Here is a 24,350-nt window from a genome sequence, read left to right on the forward strand (position 1 = left end):
TTCATCTGATTGTTACAGCTGAAGCAAATACAGATGAGGCCATTATTTATATTTTCACAGGAGAAAACTATATCCATCTCCGTATGAGACATGACACTTCATCTAAAGTTGAAAATTCCTTACAGAGATTCTTTGGGTCCAAAATTGAACTGGAGTCAGGTCATTTCAACCAAATAGTATTTTGGAATATCTATTCGATTTTAGAATTTTGATATAAGAGCTGAACATGTGATATGCGTGCAGACTTTGTGTGCATGAACTTTGGACCAAAAACGCTTCGTTCCCATTTTGATGACTTACATTTTTTAAACCAAAACTAATTTTTCTGATGGAAAGAAGATTTCTTGATATCATCATGATGGAAACAAATCGAACAGTGTACATACCATGTTTAGATCACACCGCTGCCAAAGATTTTCTATAAGAATGCGAACTGTGGACCATCTGTATCAGGTCATAAACTACTGGACAACATCTAACAGCATGTATTTTATTAGAGGGAGAAAATGCAATACGAAATTTCTGAACATTCCTCATATTAATAAAAGTAAATACAAATTTATTCTCGAAATTCTCCCTTCAAACAGCTAACTTCGTTCGCATATTAAAATCCATTTTTGAAGAGCCATATATCTTAAACACCAGATATTTAAACACTCTCTGTAGGTGGATAGTTTTTGCGTACGCCCTCTTTTAGTCGAATGCTGCATATCGCTTGAAACAACAACAAGAATGAAACATAATCATAAAACAACTTCACTTGCTCTCTTTTACAAAGTTGCTGTGAAGTTAGCACAACTCTGTTTGTCTGACACTAAATAAACTTCTATAAATAGAACCGCCTTGAATTATTTTTATTTGCAGATTTAACGAGGTCCCAAGCAGCTGTGCAATTGCTTTATGGGCGTCTTAGTGTACATTATATATAGTACGAATATATTTCTTGATTAATTACTCAACAATTTGCTAAAACAAATTAATCTTTCAGTGCTTAAAGGATTTCAAATTTCTCTTAAATGCTCTTGTTTCAGACATTATGATGCCTAATGTGTGTGTTGCGAAATACTATGAATATATGACCAGTGGCGACTCGTGGCTTGAAATCGTGGGGGTGCTGCAACTTTCGAAATATATATACACACTGTAAGTACAGTGTATACGTGTGTAGATAAAATATCAAAATTATAGTAAAAAGTTTAAAAAAAAATTAAACATGAAACAATATTGTTTATTATGGATAAAAGTATACAGTTTGGTATAATTCAAAATTACTGAAAAATAAAATCCATTAACCCCAATAATGTTCTAAAATAAAAACGATAACAAATGTTATGTCTTTAATTGTAATGTCCAAATATTTAAAGAGACGGAGTAAACACGATAAGCACTACTAACACTCTACTACTGGCGCAGACTGCATATAAACAACAGTGGAACTGCGCGACGGGCAGTGCTGCATTACGCTAATAGCTCGCATCTCACTATGACGTGCATATGAGTGCTCCTAATTACTACAAGATGGATTTTTATTATTTTTTATACAAAATAAGAGAATTGTATAGGATTCTTGATGATAAAATTAAATATTACAAGCAAATATAAATAAATTAATAAATATATTTATATATCTAGAAAAATTGGGGGTGTTGCAGTTTCGCAGTGCCTATTCATGAATCGTCCCTGTATATGACATTACAAAGAAAGAAAGAAAAAAAGAAAAAATGCCCTTAATTTTGTGAGGGACGTTTTTTGCGCATGTAGCAACGTCACTACTGACATTCCTGTCTGATCTGTTTGTTAACCACGTACTTATCACATAATTAAGTGGGGGGAAAAAATTCAGTTTGTGCTATTACAAATTTAACAACTTCTAAATATTTCTTCATCACACATTTTTAAGCCGCAACTTTTTTTCATTCATGGAGTCTTACATTACAGGGAGGTAATACTCAAATGAAGTAAAACCGGATTTATTACAGACTTGACATCGTTGAAGTTTATCAGCTTCATTCCCTGAAGAAGCTTGAGTTGTTTCTTCTGATTTGAGTTCTTTTTTGCTCTCTGAATTGTCTTCTTCAGCGCATTCACCTTCTACATGGTTGGTTACATTCTCTTCTCTGCCTGTGAATAACAAAGTATTCGTATTTTTATGAAAGAAGTATAATTCAATATCTAGAATTTAATAAATTACAAAATTACAGGTAAAAATACGATTAAAAATCAAATAAACTCTAAGTCTCCCCTTCTTGAAATTTAATTAATTTTTTGGATAAATGAAATAAAATGGTAAAGCACTTGAAAATAATAAACAGTTGCTCTTCCACTTCTGATTTGAATTCAAGAGTGGTGCTTCTTCATCCATGCTCAATCATCTGCAGTTTTTTTAAATGACAGAATTCAATATCACGTACTCATTATTTCAATATATTTCTATGGTGATTTTTTGTAATGACGCCGGTGAGGTCTTGATGAATCAATCTCATTTTTTGAAATGAAAGTGACTCACCAATTCATTATTACGTCATGACTTGCGGTTCTCATAGCAACAATCCAGTATCCCTGAGAGAGTACTGTTTTTTGCTATAGTAGCTAACTGATTATTAGAACAAGGAATCAATGACTGCTAATAGCAATATAATTCCGCATGGCTGCATATAATAAAGATAAAATTTCATGCTTATGCACCAAGTTTTCTGATTAAGTCATATTTGGAATAATCGGGGGAAAAAAGTATCAACAATATCAGATATTAAATTCCATTTAAAAAATCAATACGTCAGAGAGATAGGCGAACATCATAAACACAATCAATGGATATTGTTGACTTCCCATACTACATCTGAATAACACTGATTCGATTAATGTTTATGGTATCTTTAAAAACGTCGTTTTAAACACCGCGGAAAATTTGTTTTTTGCTGAGTTTTATTTTCTAATTTTTTATCAACATCATTAGCATTTCAAGTCATATTACTTTTACAGGTTCTGTTTGAACATGAATTTGAGCACCTTATTGAATTAAATTCGTTATGTCCATCCATATGTAAGCAATCTGTTCGACAAACCTCCATCTCTGAGCAATGTGGGATTGATTTTATTGACATCCAATATTTCCATTCCACAAAAACATTTGTCAAAATCTTCCAGTACTTATTTGTACCTCTGTTTTCTCTACCTCTACGAATAGTGAATCGAACTATTCGCAGATGTACAATTGAGCAAACATGTTGAAATTATATCTTGCAATCACTCAGTTCTGAAGCAATGAAATTTAATAAACCTTGATAGATTTACGATCAAACACAGAAGAGTGTATTCCTCCATTGGATTTAGTTCAGCTTTCATTCGGATCGTTTTGTTGCAAATGATTCGAACTGATATGAATAAGTCATTAACTAGTTAACATTATTTCTGATATTAAAACGAATATTAATAATTCATTACTTGTCGGATAAAAATTAAAGGAATTTTGAATTTATATTTAAATGAATCGAGTTGTTTCAGTTTTATTATCCGTAATTATATGAACTTATAGAATAAGGCAAAACTTTGTCCTCGTCATAAGTTCCCCGGAAAGTTTGACACGCTCGTTGGATTTTTACAAAAATGCCAACATTCGACAGCCTTCTTTGAATAATGCCAATTCTTTTGAAGTACAAGCATCGTAATAATTCTTGTGAAAACAACGGATGTATATTAAAAACTCAACCCTGAACAGTTTAAAACTATACTGTATGTAAATATGACCACCTGCCTAACATTGTTGGACCTCCTTTGGCCAAGATAACGACTTACACATCTCTTACCATTGACTCATCTAAACCACGGAAGGTGTCCGAAGGTATTCTGGAGGACCAACTAGACAGAATAACATCCTGGAGGTCAGCGAACGTGCAAGGCATGGTGTCACCCCTACGGGGACTGCGTTCCACATGATTTTACAAATGTTTTGTGGATTCCAATCAAGAGAATTAGATTACTAAGGGAGTACATGGAATGCTTGGATATGTTCTTCGAACCATGCGAGCCATGTGACATTGGGGTCTTGCTGGAAGTGTCCATCGTACTATATGGGCGCCATATAGCACGATGATCTTTAATCTTCATTTAGTCGTGTTATGTATTGGTGTTGTGTTGTGTTGTGTTGTGTTGTGTTGTGTGTTGGTGTTGAACCAATCCAAGACCACCTGTTGAAAGAATAGAATTTTTTTGTTACAATTTTCTTTCTCTTGACTGAGTCTAGTTTTGGATTACGATCAAAGCAACTAATGAGGACACCAGATCAGGGGCTGTTAATTAAGCATGTTCTTATGGCCGTGTGTTCAGCAGGATGAAAACACGATTTTCAGGAAGAAAAATGCATATGATGCTGAATAATTCATTTGCACCTGATAGCACATTTTAAATGGTTCTCGCATCTTAGATAAGATTCAAATCCAGGTTTTTCTAAATGAAGACTAAACGTTGTGACATTTCGATTTTGTTGGGTAGATGGTACGTGCGTTGTTATTCTCGAACGTATTCAAACTGATAAAAATAATTATTGTTATCATTTTGAAGAATTATAATTCTTCTCCGGCCAATTCAAGAGTTTCGTCTTATACTACCGACGACCTTCAAAATTGATATTTCAAAAAAAAAAAAAGCATTCAGTTTTTGCTACATTTCTTCTGAAATGAAGGCTATTAATGGATAAATACCTTCCTATTCCGGATGGCGTTGTGCTCTAGCACTTATAAATTATGGAATGAATTTTATGGTAAAAGCCATAGAATCGATTTCCTATTAAACTTGGAAGAAGTACCTACAACGTTTCCAGTTTATCTCATTAGATTAAATGTATAAGCTAAATATGGACCTACAAAAAAAAAGACCAAAATAGTGTATATATATATTATGCATGTTCGTAATATATCTGCGCCATTTAGCAACATCAGTTTATTTTAAAATCTTTTAAATTTAGCAACGGCTGATTTTTACAATAAAATAAAATAAAATAAAATAAAACGAAGAAAGGAAAAATTTAGTCTTATTTTATAAGTAAACATTTAAGGAAAAATCTAATATTTCTTTTTTTAGATGATATTTCACTAATAAAGTTTATATAAAAAATGTATATATCTAGCTCCCGTCTGTCACAACTATTTTTATGTGACTACCATCCATAAAAGGTTGTAAATGTGTAATACATTAGTACCGTGAGTAAGATAAGAATATTTTTAAAATATTACTTTAAACTTAAATATGACCTTCTCTCATAATGTAGAACAGTAATACAGCTCCTAGGAGCTAAGTTCACATTATGGGTAAATACCAAGAATAGTGATCAGAGCTTGCTTCCCCCTTACTATGAGTTGCCTCAGTTTGCACTACCAAATGGGTCAGGTGCTGCACTATCCAGGTATTTGCTTTGGAATCGCCGAACTTAATATAGTTTCTATATTCGGCATTAAACTCTTTGAATTTCTTATTCGGCTGAGAAACAATATGGGATGCAATGTCCCTTAACTTAAATAAGTTCATGTCGCTGAATTGAAGCCTTTGGCTCTTCATATAATTAGTATTATTTTAGTTTTTATAATTTTTTTACCTTTCTTATTTTATTTTTACATAGTCCGAAAACTCTATACTAGCGATCAATATAGAACTTTTTAAAGTCACTTAGCGCCTCCATTAAGTAGGTAAGTAATCTTACACTTGGCAATAAAAATCATCTTCCGTCTAAAATGTGCGTGCGGTATTTATTGGTATCAAGAAAGTAAAAAAAAAAAAAAAGAAAGGTGGGGCTCATTTCTGAATTTCTCTTTGTGGAACTTGACAACATAACAGGAAAAGAAAATTCTAAAATTTTCGACTACAGGTTTTTTTTTTCTTTTTTTTTTTTTTTTTTTTTCAGTTCAAGAATGTGTCCTTCGGAGATGTTCTGATGATGAATATAGTATAAGAAAAAAATTTAAGCCTTAGAAGATAACAGTTTTCCCAAATTAGCGCACGAATTTCCTTTTAACGGACGCTTAGTTGAAAATGTAGATAAAACTGAAGAAAAATAGATAATATAGTTTTCCCTAAGTAACGGATAGTTTCTTGAAAATACATTTGAGCAGCGAGTCTGGTTCTGATTAAATATTTAAACATGAAAGAAACGACTTATTCTATGATGCTCAAGAATAGCGAAAGAATTTCCAAAAGAAAAGGGAACTTTAAATTTATCTTAGTGCCTTGTTTGATTTTTTGTTTGATTATCATTGTAAATATCACTTTGAAAAAAAGGAAACGGAAGGTGATTATGTGAGATTATTGATGTTTGTATTTTATGCTGGAAAGTATGTGGACCCTTTTAGATAATAAGCTTTATATATAATGCTAAACTGTATATAGTGCTTGCGAAAAGCACACTTTACATGTGGTATCCATGAATGTAACAGCTTGTACGCAGACTGAACGAGTGCAGTGCCATCTAATGTCGCTAACGCAAACTAAAGTAATAATTTCACTGCTACTTTCACAATAGCGCCCGTCACATGCCTTTGAGCTATTGGGCTATCGTGTACAGAAGTAACTCTGGCTGTAAGACCAGTGTGTTATGCCTGTTAATTGCGTGTACACACTTCAAGCCGGCGTTTCTTTAAAATTTGCAACACACGTCTAATTGTTTTCTCATGAATTGTAGGATTTTACTGTTATTTTCTATTTGGAGATACGTAATTTGGGTATTTGATTTTTCATACTTAAATTTTCTTCGCCACATGTATGTTAAGGTCTTTGTACGACTATTGGCAAATTCTGATTAATCTAAACTTTTCTTCTCTGTTAAATAACTTCAGATATTTGTTGATTTAAGTAGATGAATCATCAGAAATGACTTTTAAAACAAACATCTAAAAATACCACTGCTTTAATATTCAATAATTTCAGTAATTTGTTTTAATATTAACCTAGCTAATTTTAATTTGCCTTCATAGTTGTTTTTTTCGCATGATCTCAACTGTTGGTTTCTTCTCCTGTGTACATCCGGGAAGTATGACACTATAAAAAGGATCCGGCATATCTGAAATAATGTCATCTCGTAAAGTAGAAGTTTGTTTGTTTTTTTTTCGAAAAAAAAAAGTTTGAATAAAAATACAATTTAAAAAGGCGAAATAAAGAAAATACAGTTCAATAAAAATTTAGTAATTACAAGTGCACTTGTATTAGCATATATGTGAACTGCAGCCCACATATATGCTAATGCCAAATAATTTGCTCTCTCTCTCTCTCTCTCTCTCTCTCTAGCGCGCTCTTTCTCTTAAGAAGTTGTGTTGTCTAGCTGGTTTATGTGGCTTACTTGAAGATAAACCCAATTTTTATAAATCGAAAAATACAATGCTGATCTTTTCTATGATATATATTCACGATCATTACGGACTCCGAAAATCATTGTGTCTTCCTGGCCAGTCAACAGATAACATCATGACTAAATTTTATGTATAAATGGTAATTTTTCCTCGATCCCTTTTTTTAAGATACTCATTGTATTAAATGTAAAACTGAACCTACGTTTTCAGTATATGATACCAAAATATTCGTTTTAAAATCAAATATTAAATACAGTTACTGATTTATATAAAAATTGACTAAGATTTTATAAAGTAATTGCTTTCCTTACCTGATATCTGCAGACGTTTTTTAATACAAAATGGCAATAACAAGTAGTATGCTGCTAAATAAAGAAATCCACAGATTCCAGCAGCTATTCCATAAGCGCGGAAGGCAATTCTTCCTCCAAAGTGATCCATGAGGCTTCCTCCAATAAGACTTCCCACACCACGACCTAAATGAGAAAGAAGTGGTTATAAAAGTAGGAAGGAACCTTGAAAACATCGGTACACCAGACAAAATTTTTAGCGAAGATGGCATATTAAATATGAAGATAGGCATAACAGAATAAAAGCTGTTAATGGTGGAGAGCCAATTGAATAAATTTATATGAAATAAGGGGAAATTAATCAAAATACTAAAGCAGTTGTGTGCAAGAAGGCGTTCAAACCAATTTTGACTTATAGATCTGAGAACTTGGCTAAAAAAAACACTTCATCAATGACCAGAGACAATAGACATCGAGATTTTAGAAATATTAGAGAAATTATGAACAGGTATCATCAGCTAAATTAAAAATTGAGATCTAATGAAGAAAAATAACACTGTTAGCATTCAAGAATGTGTTAGCAAAGTAATAACCTAACACTAAGAATAATCTAAGGTGGTATGATCATTTAAATAGGATGAAGATGAATGTTAGCAAAAAGAAAACGTATTTAATGCCAGGATGGCAGGAAAATTATCACAGAAAAAGATCAAGATCTTGGTGGATTGATGCAGTTAGGTGTGCCTTAACAGACTAATATTGGAGCCAGATCTCATATTTCGATCGAAGACCTGGCAGATAAGAGATTAATTTGGAGCAAACTTGTCGATAGGAAGTTGATAATGTAAGCCTTTCATTTAGTACAATCATAATATCCTGTACACTCCTTGAGGATACGTATGAGGAATTTGAATATGATATTTTGTTTTAATATTTTTGTGATTAGTGTGTTTTGTTTCCTAAAATTCACAGAATATCACTAACGCCCAAAAGAAAAAAAAAAGGTTTTATTGAAATACCGAATTACTTGATTGCGAAGCTCTATAAGCTTTTTATGTTCTGCACCAAATAAACCTGCTAAACTTTCATTACAATACTAATTAAAATAAACAACAAAAATACATTAACTTATTGGTCTAAAAACTACACATGATGATAGCTAATAATAAGTTCATAAAGGAGTTCAGTTCTTACATTTCCATGGCAACTTCGTTACCTTTTTTTCAGTCACTTGCATTCAATGCTGTCTCATTAAGAGCAAAGTTTCGTATACATATTGGGTAGTAACATTTGCAGTTTATGAGCAAATGAGAGATTACTACTTTCATTAGAATCTTACTATATTCGAAGGGTTATTGAATTCTGTGTTACTTCTATTATCTACTTTTCAGAACCAGTAACATAGTCATGTTATCTGTCTCATAATCTCACCTTACGGTGTAACCAATCAAAATATGTGTGTATAATCCTTCAATTCTTATAAATATGTAGCATTATTCTTCATGATAATGAAAACTTCTTTTATTTTGAAGTAGTGATGACATTCACTGAAAACTTCGATTTTGTGTCTGTGTATGTGTGTGTGTGTGTGTGAGAGAGAGAGAGAGAGAGAGAGAGAGCTGGGCGTTATTCTCTAATAATTTTGATTTTATTATTTGGATTTCCTACATTATTTTTGCATTGCATTTATATCTGCATATATATTACGAAACGTTTATTATTTTAATATTTTTATTTTACATCAGGGACAAATATTTCCTTCTTATATTAAGAATTTAACAATCTGGATGATTGAACGTAATTTTTGGAGAATAGTAATTTTGTGTTAAATTTTTCTGTTTTAGCCTATAAAAATTAAAAAAGGTAAAAGATCAAAGGGAAAAAAAGGAAATAAAACTTGAAAAGTATTTCATGGAATAGTTAACTATTAGCTTATGGCATTGGTCTACATTTGAATTCGGAGGTATAATGTGAAGCATTGGCTAAATTCAGCTGTCATAAACCAATGTTGGCTTCCCAATTTCATTGTCAGAAGCACGACCCAGTGAAAACCGAAGTCTGAAGCCATTATTTCTGAGATGGATCGAACTCGTTGTTAACAATTTGATTTGATCTTTGTGTACATCTTTCCATTAACCAAGTGATCTTAAATCATTCAAAATAAATATCAGATAGAAGACAGACAGAAAGCAAAATCTTCTTTCTTATTCTATAAAAAAATAAATATTAAGAAATGCTTACCTATTCCAAAATGGATTCCCATAGTAATTCCTTGGACTGTAGTAATAAGTTCTGAAGGAGACAGTTTTGCAGCATAACCAGCTATGACGATCCACAAAAATTCATAACAGAGGGGCCTTATCATTTCATAAATCAATACCCACCAAGGATTGCTGATAAATGAAATCCCGACATAGCGAATGACGTACATAAAGAATGCGAATATTAAAATGTTTGCATGGCCACATTTTCTTATTACCCAAGCAGAAGACAACAAAGCAGCTATTGAAGTCAATCCTCCGATGGATTGAATGAGTCCTATAGTCAGTGTTGGGCTGCTCAAGTCTACTAAGAACCAAGCAAGAAAGCTTTCTAAATATCCAAATAGAGCTCCAAGAAGACAAACTGCTATGAAAAATAGAACCACTTCGGGATTCGTTAAAAGCTTCACGGCTTCTCGGGACATACGCGTTGAAGGGGGAATTTCTAACTTTAACCATACTGTAGTGAGTACTGCCAGAAGCACGAGTCCGTTGTAGACATAGAAAGCCGGGGCATAGTCCAGATGTTTCTTTTTCCGACTGTATACATCAACAAGGTAACCGGACATTGGCGACGTGATCGTTATCATTGCTTGTCCCCAGATGTGCTGTTTCCCATAATCTCCTCCTTGAAGTTTGGTCATAACTAATGTAGAAAGGTGCACCATGCAAGAACAGATGGTGGCAAAAGTAAACTGAACAAGGAGAAGAAAGAACGAAAGGGAGACCGTAATTACTTTTCCTTTCGTGTCAGGTATGCAAGCAGTCATTAAGTCACTCTTAAATGATGTCGTTTCTGGGATTTTTTTATAACTGCACAACACTGAACAACCGTTAACTTCCATACGTGGGTAGAACGTCATCTCTCCATAGACAGTCCAGTTTTTCAGCTTGACAATATCTACTTCATAAAGGCAAACGGTGGGTGAAATTAAACCATCGGAGTGTATAGTTAAGTTGTGTTTTTCTGCAGTGCTGGAATTTAACTCAATTTCATCACATATACGATAATTGTCTTTGCCAAAACATAGCCTTATAGTACGCCAGATCTCTAAATTCCGGCAGGTGGCGTTGCATAGTATTACACTGATGTCGTACGTTTCGTTGAGGTCTTGAAAGCACTCTTCTCCTTTTGGTGTAATAAAGCCGTGTGAAGTAGATGTTAAGGTTCTGTTTGCTGATAGAGAAGTACACTGAGGAGGAGGAATGCTTGGAATGAAGTAAATGGCATTCGCTACAGTTGCACATATTCCTAACACAAACAGTAAAGCAATCTTCAACTTCCCTGTCTTGTCGATGAGCAGACCCACTATGGTAGGAGCCAAGATCATGGGGACTGGTAAGAAAGCTAAGATGTAGGATGTCTCCTGCACTGTGAGTCCTTTGACCTTCAAATGTATAACTAAAAAAGGCATGAGGGCAACGTACGCTATATAAACAATAAACAAACAAGATCGTAACAATGTTAGCGAACATTTCTAGTGCTAAAATGTCATTACAACACTAATTAAAAGAAATAATAAAAATACACTAAATGATTGATCTAAAAAACTGTACAGGATGACAAATAGCCTTGCATCAGACCGAGGGGTTTTTCTCTAGAAAACTTGGGTTTTCATCCCCAGGATTAACTGTCCTGTCGCAGTATTAATTAGGCTTCTATGAAGCCAATTGGCCATGACACGTTGTTAAGCCTAATATGTAACGGGGACGTATCGAGGCAGTTCGTGGGAAACTTGAAACAAGCGCCATATGCTGACGAAAGACCTTATCAGAGTCTAAGTGGAAACTATGCTTGATTTAAACGAGCTGCATGGATCTGCCCTACAAGTAAGAACGTAAAATCTTAATTTAGCCTATAATGTCATATTATGAAAGGTAAAATATGTTTTCGTTTAAATATTGTATAATTGAAAATTTATTATAAATGACGTTAATTTTAATTAAATATTTTTTAAATGTTAAATTTATAAAAATATTAAAATTAATATGATTTATAAAAAGCCAAAGTAATAACTGCTATTTTAAAAAACGTCTAAAGAAGGATTATATTCCCAAATTAGAAAATAAAAAAATAATTGAAAAATAATGCTGGCATTGATTTGGCTACTAACAATATAATCCAAGAAAGGAACTAGTCTTTACCTTAAACAGACTTTTACCTTAAACCTTAAACAGTTATCCGGTTAATTAGCTTTTCGAAACGAACGAATGGCTGTGTTTTTACTTTATTGTAAGGTATTTAGAAATCTAAATTTGGTAGTGAATTAGTTAAAAGTTGGAATGTTGCTTTATTTGCATCAGATTTTTAGCTAATGTTTTTCAATTAACTTCAGAGCAGTTTCTAGTGATGAGAACTGTGGAACTTAACTTTTTGGACGAGAATGACCTAGAATTCCTAGACAGGCACTCCTGTTATGCAATCGACATTAAACACAAATTTTATATGATTCAGTTTATTTCACATTTATGCCCGGATAAAGATGATAGACACAATTTCTTAGTTCAGATGCTGCCTCTGATCTCCTTACTTGACTCGACCTAAAATAAGTAGCAACGCATGCCAAAGTTTGCCTTTCCATCGCATGAGATTCTTCATACCATAACAGAAAATGGATTACACGGCATGTCAGTAATTCACCCGCTGGATTAGATGGCTGCTTTGTGATTAAAACGGATCTATATTTCTTCTTTAATTTGTTTTGTGTATTAGAAGAACAATCTTATTGGATTAAACAAAGGCGTTCCATAAGAAACGTCTAAATATGTAACAGAATTCAGTGTCGTAATTATTTTGTAACTAGAAATCAAACATTTGTGCAGCTTCATTACAGGAAATAAATTTTAATGTTTTCGTTGCATGCATCATCCTTTAAACCAGTCAACGATACTGCATCGGTTCACTAATATTTTATGGAATATCCCGTTTATAAAACTGACAATGCAGATGTCACAAAGGAAACTATCAGTGAGAATTAATTATTTGATTCCAAAAAGGGACAAAAGGGACAAAATATATGGTTAGAAGGCGAATGCTACTTTTAATATTTTTATATCGCAAGCTGTCATCAACAGTGTACATCCTTCCACTCAGAAAGAATAGAAGTGTTGATTAGAGAACTTGTTATTGAAATGGGAGACGAGACAGTGCTTAGACAATTGAGCGTTGCTATAGTAACAAACTTCTCTGATACTTCCTTGAGGATTGACTGAGGATAAAATTGGTTTGAAAGCTTATATTTGGAAGTGATAAGCGAAAATTACGGAGTGGGAGGCGGAATGAAGCGAGTACAGGTAACCCTCGTATAACGCGGTACTTATACAACGCGGTCTAAAATTGTAGTAACCCTTGTTGAACGCGGTATACAAATTGTAGTAACCTGATAAAAACACGGACTACAAATTGTAGTAACCCTTTATCGTATGTTTTTCACCACGCGACTCAAAAATCAAATTTTATCTTCGTTAAATTTGTGTCTGCCTGTATCCCGCATGTAATTATAAGTAACTAATTTATATTAGGGGAAATACCCTTTAGCACGCATGTACCTCAATTGTTTGCCGTGAAACATTTATTGTTGAAAATTATCCTCGTTTCTGCCAGGAAAGTGCATTAAAAATCATGTGTGTTCATCTCCAGCTGAGCACTTTATTTTCTGGTGAGTTACATGCAATATGTAATGCTTGCTTTTTTGTGTAAAAAATTATTTTTATGGTAATGGCCACAAACTGCAACGAAAGGGAAAAACCAACATTAAAAACAAAATTAATTTTTCTCGAAGAAAAATATTTGAAATCTTGGATCGGTTGAAACATGGAGAAAAACCAGGAGTTTTTGCAGAGACTTTGAATTTAAATGAATCAACAATTCGACCAATCAAACAAAATGAACATACAATCCGAGAAAGTGTTTATTGCTGGGTCAACGATAAGTGCAAAGCGCGTTGCTCGTGTACGCGATATTCTAATTGCAAAATGGAGAAATCTCTAATGATTTCGATAGACGATTGCACCTCAAATGAAAATTCCTATGGATGGAAATCTTATTAAACAAAACACTCTCAAAGTTTATAAACATTTATAGTGCAGACTAGGTGTTCAATGCGGATGAATACGGGTTATATTGGAAAAAAGTGCAAAAACACTTATATTTCGAAAAATGAAAGATCAGCTCCTGGATTCAAAGTTTCCAAAGATAGAATTAGTCTGCTATTTTGTAGTAATGCATCAGGTGATTACATGTCGAAACCAATGTTTATTAACCAATCCTCAAATCCTCGTGCTATGAAAGATTAAAATACGCACTATTTTATTTTGTCTAAAACATTTATGCATTATGTACAATGAAGCTTAATTACAATTTGTAATTTTTATACTTTTATACTACGTATTTGTTTCATAGTTTATATGTTTTCTTAACTTACATGAATTACCTGAATTAAATAAAAATATTTTTTTTTGTTGGATATGTCATTGTTGTTTATATAATTTAAAAAAAAAACGATTTCGGAACATAACCCTACTTTTTCTATGTGATCTGAGACTCGCATAACGCGATTTATATAACGCGGCATTTCTGCGGAACCTAACATCCGCATTATACGAGGGTTACCTGTATTGTTACCAGGAGATACTTTTTTTTTTTTATCGGACACATTTTTTTAATTGCTGTGAAAGCTTTCAATACGGGTAGAATTCGCTATCGCAATCAACAAGTGACAAGACTGACACTGGATACAGTGAAAATGTACTTACAGAAACCTGTTTTATACACAGACAGCTCCGCTGTACTATTCTTCGGGCCTTGAAAAAATAAATTACCCGGATGGACGCAAAAAAATTGAGTTTATGGAAATAAAATTGTACGAAGAGGATCACTTCCATTTATGCTTAATTTTTTATTTTATTGATTGGCTGCAATATAAACTTTTGCTAATCTGAAGTGATATTTCTCCCAAGTTTAAATTTAATTCGTTTATCCTTAATTCTTTAATTTAAAAAAAATCAATTTCTTTCATGGGAATGCAAACATTTCAGCCGATCAGGCTTTAATTTATGTATCCCAATGTTTTTGAGTGCGTGTGATTTTATCAAAAAAAAAAAAAAAAAAAATCGGTATCAAACAAAAAACGGTATTACTCCACTTCCAAATAAAATTTCAATTAACACAATTGTTTTTATTATTAATTAATAACTGTTCCAATAATAAATGCTCATAAATACTTTCTGAAATGTTTATTTTTTTGCCTTAATTAACATGGCTGTTATTGCTTATACAGAAACTAATAAATCTTACCTCCAAACCAGCAACCTTGTAATAGTTTTATTGGTATCAGACGTCTGTTCACGTTAAAGAATTTGCAGATCCAATGGCAACTTCTAGACGAAGAATTCTGTACAAGAATTCAATAATATTCATTTCGATTAATAAAACGCATATTTTGTAAATATAAATATAACATCATATTTTCTTCTTATTTTTCAAAAACAAAAAAAAATTAAATTAACGCAGATAAAATCTGAAAGTCTTACAAAAATTTTGACACATTTCAGCATTACGATTATTTCAGAAATAGCGAAAGATTTTCGATACACAGAGGGAAAAGGATGTTTAAAAAAGCAGATTAGAACTACCGCATCTCCGTAGAGCACCCAAAAGAGCTAATGCTCTCCTGGCTTGAATCCTATCTAGGATTCAAGAAACCATTAGACTAGTTATTGAGCTGTAGGTGAGTTTATGAAGGAGGAATCATATTCCTGAAAACTCTCTGCCATAAAACACGCGCAGTTCGCATACATCATACGTGTAGGGTCTCATAGCTTTATCGCTTCCCTAATTGCAAAGTCTCTTGTGACCAGAGACGGATCAAGGAACTTTGACGAAAAGATTAAAAGACAACGTACTCCCAAACCTAATAATTATGAACAAAGTGGATTGTGAAGGAAGAACCAGAGCGTGTCAGTTTCGCTGTCAAGTTATAATTTCTCACCCTGGACATGCCCATACTTAGAAGACCTCAAAAACTAAAGAAATGTCGGGTCTTGATATTTAACGTATCGCTTCACAGAAGCTAAAACTAGCCACTTATACGTGCAGAAGGATAAAAGTTTGCCGTCAGAACTTTATTGTTAAGTGAAGTTTTATCCAAATAATCCAAATCCGTAAGTATTCAGCTTTACTAGCGAAGTTAAGTCTCCGTAGTTCAGCCGGTAACTACAATGCTCTTTCGTGGAATCAAAAAATGCTCGCGTGATGCTGTTAAATAGTACAATGCATACTTTTCTAGTAATCCTAAAGATAACACTGTACTTCGATATGGACGTAAGCCATGCCGAAATAAGTATTAAGACAACAATATATTTCTAAGGAACCAGAACTGCATATATCTGAATATCGCGGGGATCCTGGTGTGACCTTGATCACTCTTGCTACCGCCACAGTCATGCTCTCTGCCGGTGTGTGTGATAGTATGAGTCAGTTAATTTGGAGAAATCTTCCTTGAACATGACCGCCATTGTTCCGTTGATGGATGCAACGGTCTGACCCTCAGCCAAATTTCCTGTTCCGCCTAACGAAAAGAAACTAGTCAAGAATTTGCTGGTTTGAGAAAATGATAAATCTATGAGATCATTGCCTTCTATAGAGTTACGTTGAAAGATGCAAAAGTTAATTCCGTCAAACTGTCAAAGTATAGGATGCAGTGCTTCGTATACTCTGACAGTTTCACGGATGTGTGGCATGCCCGATAGTACAATTAAACATCTTGGTTCCAAAACATCCACCACTGAATTGCACAATCGGGATGATGCACTCTGACTTCAGGCATTTGTCATGTATCCGTAATAATCCCCCCCCCCTTCTCTCCCATTCATTCATTGGATTGGAATTACGAACGTTCAACGTTCTACTCACAAATCACCCGGTTTTTTTTTCTATAATTTTTTTTCTATACCCAAATTCAATTAGAGAGCCTCTAAAATTCGATTACTCTATGTACATCTTAAAAATAAATGTTACAGATTTTAAAAATCTCATATCTATACATGTTTATGGCTAACTATTTTAAAAAAAAAATCAATCAAAAGGTGAAATAATTTAGTTATCGATTTAAAACATTTTACAAAGTTATTTTAATGGCATATAGTACTATACTGTTTGCATACGCTATACGCTATGTTCCAAATTTACCGCCAAACTTTATGTCGTCTGCTAATTACATAGCATTTTGATGATCATATCTCGTGCCTTATTACAATTATTTCCTTACTTTTTTATTTTAAAGTATTTTTCCAACCTTTCATCATGAGTAGAAGAATTAGTGAGCAAAAAAGGGGAAGTATGAAAATGATTCGAAAAGTAATCTCATTTTAAGAAAAACTAAAGAATAAAGAAAAATGAACAAGCCGAGTCCAGAGCAAAGATAGGAGAAGGAACACAAAAATGGGCGAATCAATTATAAGAGCAATTTAAGCAAAACTGTTGAATTCAAATCGAAAGGTAAGGCTGCTTCAAGTTCATTATGCATGCGGACCAATCGAAATCAAAGTATTATAATGACTGAATTAAAGATACCTCTTTCTACATGGATCAAAGATTGTAACCAAAAATGGATCCCGCTAAGCACTGACCTTATTAAATCAAAAGCATCAAGTCTCTTTGCAATCTTGAAAGAAAGGGCTATCAATGATGGAAAAGAAGAAGAAGAATTCTACGTTAATGCTGGGTGATCTCAGCGTTTCATAAAGAGAAATAGCCTATATAATGTTCTAATCACAGGCGAAGCTGCAAGTGCAGATAAGGAGGTGGCAGCACATTATCCAGAGATTTTGAAGAAAATTATAGAAGACGGGGTCAAAAAATATTTAATGTCGATGAAACCGGCCTTGTTGGAAGCAAATGCCTTTCAAGACTTTTCTGGCCAAATCAAAGAAATCTCAGCCTGATTATAAAGTCGCAAAGTCGAATGAAATTACTGCTAGCAATATGCTAGCAGTTTGGAAGTACAGTCTTCCACATTGTGCAAATGTTTTTAGAAGCTTTTCAAATAGATCAAATTAAATAAATCTCATTCTGAGAAATTGAGTGATTCCAACCTACTAAATTTAGATGCATAGCGGGAAGATCCTGAAGAATATGAAGAAAATATAATCACTGACAACCCCAAAGAGATTTCGCAGAAGCAGTTCGAAAATATTTTTCGTTCAATCGAAGTTTATAAGCAGCAATGCTTAGAGGCTGACCCTGATGAAGAGAGAACCAATAAAATTTGCAGTAGTAGAAGAGGCAATAGGACTATACCGTCATATGAAAAAAAGAGTCCGCCAAACTACGTTAGATCAATTCTTTGTTAAGAAGCAGAATAAAAATTTATACTCTGAATATGTTTTATTTTCTTTCACCTTCATGGTTTTCCTTTAACTAGGCCCTGAGATATAAACTAATTCTTTCACGAGGGTGGTCTGAAATGTTCTCGGCCTAACAATGAAAACAAAAACGAATTTATAATTTCAAATTAATTTTATTTGTCAACATAATCTCTCTTAAGACTAATACACTAATTCCAGCGCCATTATCCCGTCCCTGTAGTGGTTCTCAGTAAGATCTGAAACATATCCCTCTACAGCCGCAATCAACACTTGATTCGAAGAAAGACGCTGACCAGCGAGAAAGAGTTTTAGTTTGGGGAAGAGATAGCAGTCAGAGGGAGTCAAATCTGGGAAATAGGATGGATGGTCCAACAATCTATAGTGCAGATCCCTTAATTTCCAATTGCCAAAACACCTTTGTGGGCAGATGCATTATCCTGACGAAAGATGATTTTTTTTCCTTCTGCAAACCGGGTCTTTTCTCGCGAATTTTTTCATCTGGTCTGGTTAAAAGATCGGAATAATATTCCCTGGTTATTGTTTTACCCTTTTCAATATAATTAATAAACAAAATGCCTTTAGCATCTCGAAACGCCGATGCTATGATTTTTCCTGAAGAAACGACTTTGTCTTCTTTGGTACCGAACAACCGGCTTTTGTCCATTGTTTTGACTGCTGTTTGGATCCTGGTGTGTAATGATGAATCCAAGTCTCATCCGTAGTAATAAATCGACGCACAAAACCATTTTTATTCTTGTTAAAACGCTCCAAGCACTGTTCAGAGATTTTCATGCGAGTGCGTTTTTGATCTACTGTGAGCAAGCGCAGCACCATCTTGTGCAAAGCTTTTTCATATGCAATTCTTCATGCAAAATATATCCTAAGACTCAGCAATTTCACGCACTTTGACTCGCCGGTCATCCAACACCATATCGTGCACTTGATCAATGATTTCTGGTGTAGTTACACTTTTTGGACGTCCTTCACGTGGATCATCGTCAAGGCTGGTACGGCCACGTTTAAACTGGGCAACCCATTTCTTAATTGTCGAAAACGAAGATGAAGAGTGCCCTAAACTTTTATGAACTTCGAATGAATTTCTTTTGGCGTTAAACCTTCTTTTACAAAAAAATTTATAACCTCACGATACTCAATTTTATCCATTTCAAGAGATACAGACAACGCATTTGCTTCAGACAGCTGTATAAAACAAACTACTTGATAGAATCACCTCTTGCAATTTCACATGGATGCTTATGACAGATGTACCAACTGAGAAAAAAAAAATCGTGCAGATAGTATTGTCATCTATAGTCGAGGCCGAGAACTTTTCAGACCATCCTCGTATAAAAAAAAAAAATTAAGGGTCAAAAAATAAATTTGAGGAACGAATTATACTTTTTCCCATACGTTATTATTATATTCGATGAGTGCGTTTTCGATCAATGCGCCTGTTTTAAAGAACGCATTAAGCGCATTAATCGAGGGATTGCTCTACTTATTTCTGCGTAGTGTACTTAATTTGTAAATTGTTATGATGTCGTTGTAGTTGCTAATGCTAAATGAAATATTTTAAATGATATATTTTGATTAACAACATACTTGTTTATCAACAACCAATGCACTTACTTCTTCAGCGTCCATATTAATTCTATTATTAGAGGAATACCAAGAGAAAATCAAGTGCCAGTGAGCACTTCATTTTATTCACCTATAAATAAGAAAAAGTTCTTGGAATAAGTTAATTACTTTTTTTACACATAGTTTTTTCTATAGAAATTACATGAATTATGCACAAATTATCTCTATTTATAATTAAGATTTTTAATATTAGAATAGATTGTTAAAAATTAACAAAAAAAAAAGGAAATGAACTACATGTTAAGATGAGGACCAAATTAATTTATTTCACTCGCTTATAAATGAAGCCGTGAAAAATCTTTCATTTTCGAACAATATTGTTTTTTTAAATTTATCTTATAATACTTTTCTAACATACAAAATGCAATAGAATTAATTATTTTAGTAAAAGAACAATTGCAAAGTTAATATGAAGATTCCTAACTTGTAGTTTGCGCTTTGATAGGATTCTAATCCATGTTCTTTTTTTTTTTAGATTGAAAGGCAAGCTACATTTGCCTTTCGGAATCGTTGACTAATTCATAAACATGTAATGCATGCTATATTATGTTGCGAAAATTAAAACCGATATTGCTATTGCACAAACAAACAAAAAAAAGTCACAAAACTACAGAGCCTAATTGAGAAAATGGAAATACAGATATTACACTGGCTAGCTTGCAGAGCATTTATCGAAAGCTAGAATACCAGTGTTTGGCGAAGTGCAATGTAAATATCATTTTCTGGAGGGATGGATAAGTGGGTATATTAATCAACATTTAGTTGAAAATCTACGTGGGGAAAGAAGCATAGATGCTACTAGTGGTTCAAAAGTGTATTGAATGAGTAATTAGAACTCAGCGTGTATAAAATTGATTATGGTTTATTTATGATGAGAGAGAGAGAGAGTTTCGAAGTTTCTGGAACAAAAACTACGTAAGGGTAATATGCAAATAATTTTTTGACTATTTACACCCGACGTTTCTCTACCTCAATCTAGCATTGTTAGAAGCACTTGAACAATACGCACTCAATGAAGACACGGTATGCAAATAAAATAAAATAAAAAAACGAAAGGATTTTCATTCCTTGTCTTCCCTGGCTATGAATTGTTCGTGTGCGTCTAGCATTGTGAAAGTAGGAAATGTCGGTTGAAAATAATTAATTTTAGTCAGTAAATTATTTATTTCCATTTCTTCTTTCTATTTCGTTTTCGTTTTCGTTCCAGAAACTTCGATATCTATTCGAAACTTTGAATCATATCAACAGCTAAAGAAATTTAAACATGGAAATAACAATTCTGCCATTCATACTACAAAAATAGCAAGATGTAACTTCACTTTCAGATTATAAATGGAGAAAGTGGGGCAACAGAGCGTTCGATCAGCCAACAATTATTATTTCACTAATGAAAAATTTAAATTACGTTCCCACTACTCTTAAATTATGTAAAAATAAATATGTAAACAGCAAACAGGCAAGTAAATTTAATTATATTTTTAGCAGCCCACACTTTCCACGGTAATTTATACTTACAGCACGCTCGGGTCTAATGAAAATAAATACCTTTCATCGTCTAAATGGAAGCGATGTTTATCTACATATCACTGGTTAGGTGTTCTGGAAAATTAGCATTATAGCAGCAGAGAAAGCAAACGCGTGTAAAACTGCGTATGTTTATGCAGTATTAGTTTAAATTGTTGAATAAAAGCACGGCATGAGCTTCGTTGAGCTTTGTTGCAGTCAATAAAAAAATAACATCACGCGATGTTCTGTTTCACTGTTTTCTTTTTACGCCAACGTAATTCGACTTTATCGCTACTTACGTCTTTTCAAAAGAAGATTAAATCTATAACTGTAGAAACCTTACTGTTTTAGGCATTCAAAAATTAATACAAATTTCGAAATTATTCGAAATGTTCATAATAATTCTGCTCAAACTGAAAATAAATTTCCAAATATACACCGCGCAATAGAATAAGTCCTCTTTATACTAGTTTCATGTACATGCAAAGAAAACTTATCAATTTAACAACAAATTTATTCTCTAGAGATTCATCGGAGAATAAAACACATTGCTTCCGTTAATGACTAGCTACGGGTTAAATTCAAGCTTTTCCAGATAGCTGTTAGAATGAATCTTCTACAACAATCGATCATAAATATTTGGAAGAACATTTTTGTAAACAGAGAAACATTTTCTTTTTATTGTTTGAAAAGTGCAACTTGCAATCATACCAAATAAAAATAATCTTACAAAAATGTAACACACAAATTAACGTTTTTATTCTCTGGTTATTTATTTATATGTATGAATTGTAAAGTTCTAATAATATCTGATATGTGTAATTAACTGTTTCTAGTCTCTTTTCTGTACGACGTTTGCTAATACCCCTGACGATGGAAGTCTGATGACTTATGAAATTTGTTGGGTTATATTTTATTAAGCTCTCTACAAAAAAGACAGTACATAATCGACTATTTATCACTACAGAATCAAATATATTGGCGTAGGGGCGACAAATGGATTTATAAACATAAATATCAGCCATTTAGACTTCATTTTCTATTCTTCAATAAAGCTATCCCTTTCTGAGGAGTCATCATTCTATCGTCAATTTATTTTTTTCTTGTGCCTTTTTCAAGTTTTCAGGATATTTGAGCTAACATTTTAATGAATTTTTAAGCTGTATGAAATCAGTTGTTCGATTTTTGTCGACGACGTGAGGAGCTTAATGATCTTCCTCAGCCATAACCAAGTTAGCCGGTCTTCGGCGTGGACAGTAGGGTTTTTTCCACCAGTTTATCTGCGGTTTTTCATCCCACAAGCAGGCAAACCGAACCCGTGAGCACACAGGCTACAGTCATAGAAATGCGGCAAGGAAGGCAACGGGAAACCACCTTGCGTCATTATCTTCCTAGTAATCAGCTGCATCGCTCTCAAAGAGAGGAAGCCACAGGATCGGATCGGATGAAGTTCGTTACTTATAATGACGTATAATAGGTATGTCATTACTTGAAATTAACGTTACTAGGACAAATGACCAACAACAGAAGAAAACTGTGGGAATGAGCAAACTGACTGACCAAAAAGCAAACACTTTCTCCACAGCGGAATAGCAAATTTGAAATGCTTCAAGTGAACAATGCAAAAATACTATTTTTCTTTTAATTTTTAGTCTTCCATTAAAACATATGCCCTATCAATCAAGATAATTTTGGATATTAGTTGAATACATTAACCACATGGTTAAGATATAGAGTAGCTGAGCTAGTGATGAACAACTTCATAATTGACACACCTAATGAATAATTCTCTCGTTTACAGAAAAGGAATAACGAAAATAGAAAAATGTACTAAATGTATCTTCAGATCGAATTACTTTTGATAATTTTTCAGGCTCTCTTTATTTTTTTGTTTGCATATACACGATTTCGCTCAAGTTTAAAAACTCTGTCATTTCCTAATTTTCCTGTTGTATTATCTCGATGTATTAATGCATTCTTAATTAATGATAGATTCAGTTTAAATGAAATATGATATATCTTTTTAATTGTGGGGTCTTTGATTTTTTCCTAATCGATATAATCATTCCATTGAGTGGACTAAATCAAAATCGTTGTATTCATTTGAAACTATAGAAACAGTTATATGTCTATGGTTGTGCGTTTTAGTCAGTATGTTATTCCTTTATTCACACCCTTTATTCACTTTTTGCGCAGATTTATTTCTAAAATAGCACAAATTGAAGCATAAAACTAATTTAAAGCGACATACCTTAATATATCCATATCCTGTGTTAACTGTACTTTATTTCTCTTAATATCTTTGTACGCTTGTTCAGCCGAACTGTAAAGCATTTGAGAGCCAGGAGATATGTTGTCGCCCAATAGAGATTTCAGTATAATACACTAGACCTAATAGTAAAATAGAGGGAGAGAGAGAGAGAGAGAGAGAGAGAGAGAGAGAGAGAGAGAGAGAGAGAGAGAGAGAGAGAGAGAGAGAGAGAGAGAGAGCACTATCAATCCTATGTGTTTGTTCAGCATGCCTTCAGATGATAGCACATTTTATTCTACTCCTTATTGAGCTCTAAGTACTCGTATATATGATCGATCTCAGCTATATAAACATCGTTTTAACGCATTAAATATTGGCGCAGAAAGAATCAAAACATATCCTGTTTGTACATTCGTGGTTGTAAAAGCGAGTGATATTGTTGATGCTATTGTTAACTTACAGTTACACTATGCTATTTTCAAGGATATTTTGCTAGTATATGAATGAGTAGCTTTTAATACTGGTATAGACTTTTTTTTCTCACGATACTTGTGATTATTAAACTTCGGTAATTTATAAGGCATCAGTCTCTCAAATAGTGAAGTCTGATGATTTCTTGTTTAGTTTGAAAATTTGAAATACACACGAATGTGGGTTGCAATTTTAAGGAATTCCATGAAGAAAAAATCTCTCTCTCTCT

The 24,350-nt window shown here is 33.3% G+C and overlaps 1 protein-coding gene across 3 annotated transcripts; it reads right to left on the bottom strand.

Moving 5' to 3' along the window:
* Positions 1–1,207: 1,207 nt before the first annotated feature.
* LOC150109174 (major facilitator superfamily domain-containing protein 6-like) lies at positions 1,208–23,830 on the bottom strand. Of its 3 annotated transcripts, none has more exons than XM_090411853.1 (6): positions 23,651–23,830; positions 19,882–19,963; positions 15,182–15,278; positions 9,866–11,314; positions 7,646–7,810; positions 1,208–2,121 (listed from the first exon to the last, which is right to left on the bottom strand). In XM_090411853.1, the coding sequence occupies exons 2-6, from the start codon at positions 19,894–19,896 to the stop codon at positions 1,928–1,930; spliced, it is 1,920 nt and encodes a 639-aa protein (XP_090267979.1). In that variant the 5' UTR covers positions 19,897–19,963; positions 23,651–23,830; the 3' UTR covers positions 1,208–1,927. The 3 variants fall into 3 exon arrangements, with proteins under 3 accessions (XP_090267979.1, XP_090267997.1, XP_090267987.1); XM_090411871.1 differs by lacking the exon at positions 23,651–23,830 and adding an exon at positions 21,439–21,567; XM_090411861.1 differs by lacking the exon at positions 23,651–23,830 and adding an exon at positions 21,409–21,560.
* Positions 23,831–24,350: the final 520 nt, after the last annotated feature.

The sequence above is a fragment of the Typopeltis vanoorti genome, chromosome 2 (assembly GCF_054136105.1).
Source record: "Typopeltis vanoorti isolate ZY-2024b chromosome 2, IOZ_Tvanoo_1.0, whole genome shotgun sequence".
NCBI classification, from domain to species: Eukaryota; Metazoa; Arthropoda; class Arachnida; order Uropygi; family Thelyphonidae; genus Typopeltis; species Typopeltis vanoorti.